Genomic DNA, 6,000 nt, shown 5'->3' on the forward strand with positions numbered 1-6,000 from the left:
TAATAATAATTTATTTGAGGTTTTTCAATCTGGATTTAGAGTACATCATAGCACAGAGACGGCACTGGTGAAAGTTACCAATGACCTTCTATTGGCATCAGACAAAGGACTTGTCTCTGTTCTTGTCTTGTTAGACCTCAGTGCTGCTTTCGACACTGTTGATCATGACACATTCTACTACAGAGACTGGAGCATTGTGTTGGCATAAAAGGAACCGCACTAAGCTGGTTCAAGTCCTATTTATCTGAGCGATCTCAATTTGTACTTGTTAACGATAAATCCTCCATGACAGCCAAAGTCAGTCTTGGAGTTCCGCAGGGTTCTGTACTTGGACCGATTCTATTCACCTTATATATGCTTCCTTTGGGTAATATTATAAGGAACCACTCTATAAACTTTCATTACTATGCGGATGATACCCAATTATATCTATCAATTAAACCAGTTGAAACCAATCAATTGGCTAAACTTCAAGCCTTAAGGACATAAAAACTTGGATGTCTAGCAACTTCTTGATGTTAAACACAGACAAAACTGAAGTTGTTATACTTGGCCCTAAACGCCTCCGAAACGCATTTTCTAATGACATAGAAGCTCTGGATGGCATTAACTTGGCCTCCAGCACCACTGTAAGGAATCTCGGCGTCATCTTTGATCAAGATCTGTCGTTTAACTCCCACATAAAACAAATCTCAAGGACTGCCTTCTTTCATCTACGTAACATTGCAAAAATAAGACACATCCTGTCTCAAAATCATGCAGAAAAACTAGTCCATGCATTTGTTACTTCAAGGCTGGATTACTGCAACTCATTGTTATCAGGTTGTCCCAAAAAGTCGCTTAAGACTCTTCAGTTGATCCAAAATGCAGCGGCACGTGTATTGACAAGAACAAGGAAACGGGATCATATTACTCCTGTATTAGCTGCTCTGCACTGGCTCCCGGTAAAATACAGAATAGAATTTAAAATCCTTCTCCTGATTTACAAAGCAATTAATGGTCAGGCTCCAGCATATGTTAAAGATCTGATAGTACCTTATAAACCAACTAGAGCATTACGCACCCAGACTGCAGGGTTACTTGTGGTTCCTAGAGTCTCTAAGAGTACAATGGGAGCCAGAGCCTTCAGCTATCAAGCTCCTCTCCAGTGGAACCAGCTTCCAGTTTGTGTTTGGGAGGCAGACACACTCTCCACATTTAAGAGTAGGCTAAAGACTTTCCTTTTTGATAAAGCTTATAGTTAGGGCTGGCTCAGGTTTGCCCTGGATCAGCCCCTAATTATGCTGCTATAGACTTTGACTGCCGGGGGACACCTCCCTGCTCTCTTCCTTCTCTTCCTCTCTCCTCCCCTCCCTCTCTTCTTCTCCCTCTCTATCTGTATGCATTTATGTAAATGTATGTTACTAACTCATCATCCGGGGCATCATCCCCAGAGTTTCTGTGTCTCATGTGACAGGTTGCCACTGATAAAGTTTACGTCAGGATCAGGAATCGTGGCTGCGCCTGCTGCCCTGCTCCTGCTGGACACCGGGAAGCCTTTTTGACATTTTCCTGGATTCATCCAAACTTTTTCTTTTTCAACACATAATTTTCTGTCAAATGTTGTATTTGTACTATGTTGTTTATCCTGTACACACGACATCTATTGCACGTCTGTCCGTCCTGGGAGAGGGATCCCTCCTCAGTTGCTCTCCCTGAGGTTTCTTCCGTTTTCCCCCTTTAATTATGGGGTTTCTTTTAGGAAGTTTTTCCTTGTGCGATGCGAGGGTCTAAGAACAGAGGGTGTCGTAACCTGTACAGTCTGTAAAGCACACTGAGACAAATATATAATTTGTGATATTGGGCTATACAAATAAATTTGATTTGATTTGAAGCGGTTGGGATGAGGAGCAGCACCTCAAAATCTGAGGCCATGGCTCTCAGCAGGAAACCGGTGGATTGCCTACTCCGGGTAGGGAATGAGCCCTTACCCCAAGAGAAGGAGTTCAAGTACCTCGGGGTCTTGTTCGCGAGTGAGGGCACGATGGAGAGAGAGATTGGCCGGAGAATCGGAGCAGTGGGGGTGGTATTGCATTCGCTTTACTGCACCGTTGTGATGGCTGGCTGAGCCAGAAGGCAAACCTCTCGATCTTCCGGGCGATCTTCGTTCCTACCCTCACCTATGGTCATGAAGGCTGGGTCATGACCGAAAGAACGAGATCACGGGTACAAGCGGCCGAAATGGGTTTTCTCAGACGGGTGGCGTCTCCCTTAGAGATATGGTGAGAAGCTCAGCCATCCGTGAGAGACTCGGAGTAGAGCCGTCGCTTTTTTTATGTTGAAAGGAGCCAGTTGAGCTGGTTCGGGCATCTAGTAAGGATGCCACTTGGCCGCCTCCCTAGGGAGGTGCTCCAGGTACATCCAGCTGGGAGGAGACCCCGGGGAAGACCCAGGACTTGGTGGAGAGGTTATATCTCCTCACTGGTCTGTAAACTCCTCGGATTACCCCAGTCGGAGTTGGAGGATATGGGCCGGAGAAGAGAAGTTTGGGGTTCCTTACTGGGGCTGCCTACCGCGACCCGACCCCGGATAAGCGGTAGACGATGGATGGATGGATGAATATTGTTTAACTGACGTAACAGTTTTTATTTGTGTGAGTGGATTCATCACAACCTGCAAAACCCCTCAGACACCACTGCAGGACAGGAAGAAATCAAATCTTTCAAAGTAAAAGCTTTATGAATGTTGTTCAACACATCATAAAACAAATAAATTGAAACATTGTTTGTTTTATGATCCAATAATGTGCCATACAAACTGATCTGACATTGTATGTTACATAAAATAATATATATATAAATGGGTAATATTATTTTTTGAAACTATGTAATCATTTAAAAATAAATAGTACCTTCATTCATTTAATGCAATATTTACATTGTCATCTAAAGTGTTTATTGTATTTATTGATGAAGTTCTTCTTAAACGTGACCTTCTTCTGTATAAAATTAAAGTAAGGAATATAAGATATCGTCATGTACTTGGTTTTTCTTAAGAAAAAGGTTATCATGTATATATGTTTGTATAAAACTCTGTGTTTCAGGGGAATCTGCCTCCGGACTACCAGATCACATTGATCGACATCGGCCTGGTGCTGGAACTGCTGATGGGGGGGGCGTACCGCTGCATCTACACCAGGAAGAGCTTCAGGACGCTGTACAACAACCTGTACGGCCTTAAGAGGGTGAGCACGCTCAACGTCCCACGCGTCCAACTCGCCCAACATGTTCAACACGTGTGTCACGTCCAACACGCTTAACACGCCCAACACGTTTAACACGGCCAACATGTTTAAACACGTCCAACACATTTAACACGTCCAACACGCCCTAACATGTTCAACACGTTTAACACGGCCAACACGCCCAACATGTTCAACACGTTTAACACGTCCAACATGTTTAACACGGCCAACACGTGCAACACATGCATCAGTAGTTTAAGTAAAGTGTAGTTTTTAAATATCATTGGGATCCAACATATTTCTCTCTTTTCTTATTTTCTCTTGCAGCCTAAAGCTCTGAAACTTCTTGGAATGGAGGTTTGTTGACTTTATTTCTGCTGTAAATGTGATTAATGGTGTGTGAATGTGGACTCACGGCGAGCTTCTCCCGCAGGACGACGAGCCGCGTGCGAAGGGCAAAGGGAAGAAGAACAAGAAAAAGGAGGAGGAGGTGGACATCGACGTGGACGACCCCGAGGTCAGCAGGTTTCAGTACCCGTTCCACGAGCTCATGGTGTGGGCCGTGCTGATGAAGCGCCAGAAGATGGCACTGTTCCTGTGGCAGCGCGGTGAGGAGGCCATGGCCAAAGCTCTGGTGGCCTGTAAACTGTACAAGGCCATGGCCCACGAGTCGTCCCAAAGCGAGCTGGTGGATGACATCTACCAGGACCTAGAGAACAACTCCAAGTGAGGCCCGCACGGCCAGAGAGCCACGTTAACAATAACTCAGTACTTTACCAGAGTACAACTCTGACGTACTTGTACTAAACTTGAGTATTTCCATTTTATGCTTTCATAAACTTAATCTCAGATGTAAATATTGAACTTTTTACTACCCTATATTTATCTGTCAGCTTTCGTGATTTTGTAGATTCAGATTATTAATACAAAATATAAATCAACTATTAAATAATGATGTATGATGTCAGGGGGGAATATTGTTGAGCGACGTATTGAGCTGCTGGGATAAAAAATAAAAAAATAAATAAGATTTAACCTTTGAAATAGTGCCGTTATACTACACCAACCATTTTTACAAAATTATTTTGTTAAATTCCTTTGATATTTATACATTAAAAATTAAATATAAAGTGTATATATATAATATAAGTACTATATTTAAATTATATAAAATGTAAAATGTATTTACACACTTGTTCATCTCGTGTTTTATATTTGTTTAATGTATTTTCTTACTATTTAGTGTGTGACACATTTTCATGTCCTTTTTAAATGAACTTTTGTAAACATCACTTCCTGTCTCTTCTGTGCAGGGAGTTTGGTCAGCTGGCCTATGAGTTGTTGGATCAGTCATACAAACATGACGAGCAGGTGGCAATGAAGCTGCTGACGTACGAGCTGAAGAACTGGAGTAACTCCACCTGCCTGAAATTGGCTGTCGCCGCCAAACACCGAGACTTCATCGCTCACACCTGCAGCCAGATGCTGCTGACCGACATGTGGATGGGCTGTCTGAGGATGGGCAAGAGCAACAGCCTGGAGGTATTCAGAGGAGACCTGTACCTTCACACTCCGAGACCAATAAACCAAAATGCAAAACACCAAAAAAATAATATAATGCTCGGTTTTGTCCCAATTCCTTTTTAAAAGCTTAATTTTTATAAAAATGTTCTGAAAAAGATCTTGCCCAAGGTGTGAGGCGTCGGGCGAGTGTGGTGATACTCACAAGTCCCCAGCTCAGCGCTGCTACATTGGAGTTATGTTATCCGACAGGTCTCTGGAAACAGTTGCAGGGTACCGACAGGCTCGAAGGGCGGTAGCCTCTGCTGTGGCAGGAGTAGTCGTGGAGGAGAGAGGGGTTGCAGTTCGGTGGCCTGAGGATCTCATCGCTGCTCTTTGTAGATGATGTGGTCCTTATGGCATCATCGGTCTGTGACCTTCAGCAATCACTGGATCGGTTTGCAGCAGAGTGTGAAGCGGAAATCTGAGGCCATGGCTCTCAGCAGGAAACCGATGGATTGCCTACTCCGGGTAGGGAATTAGTCCTTACCCCAAGTGAAGGAGTTCAAGTACCTCAGTGTTGTGTTCTTGAGTGAGGGGACGATGGAGCGAGAAATTGGCCGGAGAATCGGAGCAGAGGGGGCGGTATTGTATTTACCGCACCGTTGTAAAAAGAAAGCTGAGCCAGAAGGCTAAGCTCTTGATCTACCGGTCAATCTTCGTTCCTACCCTCACCTATGGTCATGAAGGATGGGTCATGACCGAAAGATCACGGGTACAAAAGGCCAAAATTAGTTTTCTCAGGCGGGTGGCTGGCGTCTCACTTACAGTAGAGATATGGTGAGAAGCTCAGCCATCCATAAGAGACTCGTAGTAGAGCTGCTGCTCCTTTGCGTGGAAAGGAGCCATTTGAGGTGGTTCACCTAGTAAGGATGCCACCTGGGCGCCTCCCTAGGGAGGTGTTCCAGGCACGTCCAGGTGGAAGGAGACCCCGGGGAAGACCCAGGACTCGGTGGAGAGATTATATCTTAGCATCTTGGTTCGGTTTAGGGACCCTCAGTGTTGTTGGTTTAATGAAAAATGGCACAACTCAACCTGTTCCGCACATCGTGTGCGAAAACTTAGAAAAATCTTCTCTGTTCAAGAAAGAAATATGTAACTTTGTCTCGTTCTGTGCAAAAGTATTCATGACAAGAATAACAGTTGCCCCCGGTGCAAAAACGCCTCAAAGCAACAACCAGAGTACTAAGTTTGTACTTTGAGTAATACTTTGAAGA

The 6,000-nt window shown here is 44.2% G+C and overlaps 1 protein-coding gene across 1 annotated transcript in view; it reads left to right on the forward strand.

Moving 5' to 3' along the window:
- The window catches only part of LOC115005533 (transient receptor potential cation channel subfamily M member 1-like), a 30,783-nt gene that overhangs the window by 9,157 nt on the left and 15,626 nt on the right, over positions 1 to 6,000 (forward strand). Inside the window, exons 8-10 of the mRNA XM_029427392.1 lie at positions 3,083 to 3,223; positions 3,657 to 3,949; positions 4,537 to 4,765. Of these exons, the coding sequence (XP_029283252.1) occupies positions 3,083 to 3,223; positions 3,657 to 3,949; positions 4,537 to 4,765 (663 nt within the window). The remainder of the gene's footprint in view (positions 1 to 3,082; positions 3,224 to 3,656; positions 3,950 to 4,536; positions 4,766 to 6,000) is intronic.

This window comes from Cottoperca gobio, unplaced genomic scaffold (genome assembly GCF_900634415.1).
Source record: "Cottoperca gobio unplaced genomic scaffold, fCotGob3.1 fCotGob3_316arrow_ctg1, whole genome shotgun sequence".
Taxonomy (NCBI): Eukaryota; Metazoa; Chordata; class Actinopteri; order Perciformes; family Bovichtidae; genus Cottoperca; species Cottoperca gobio.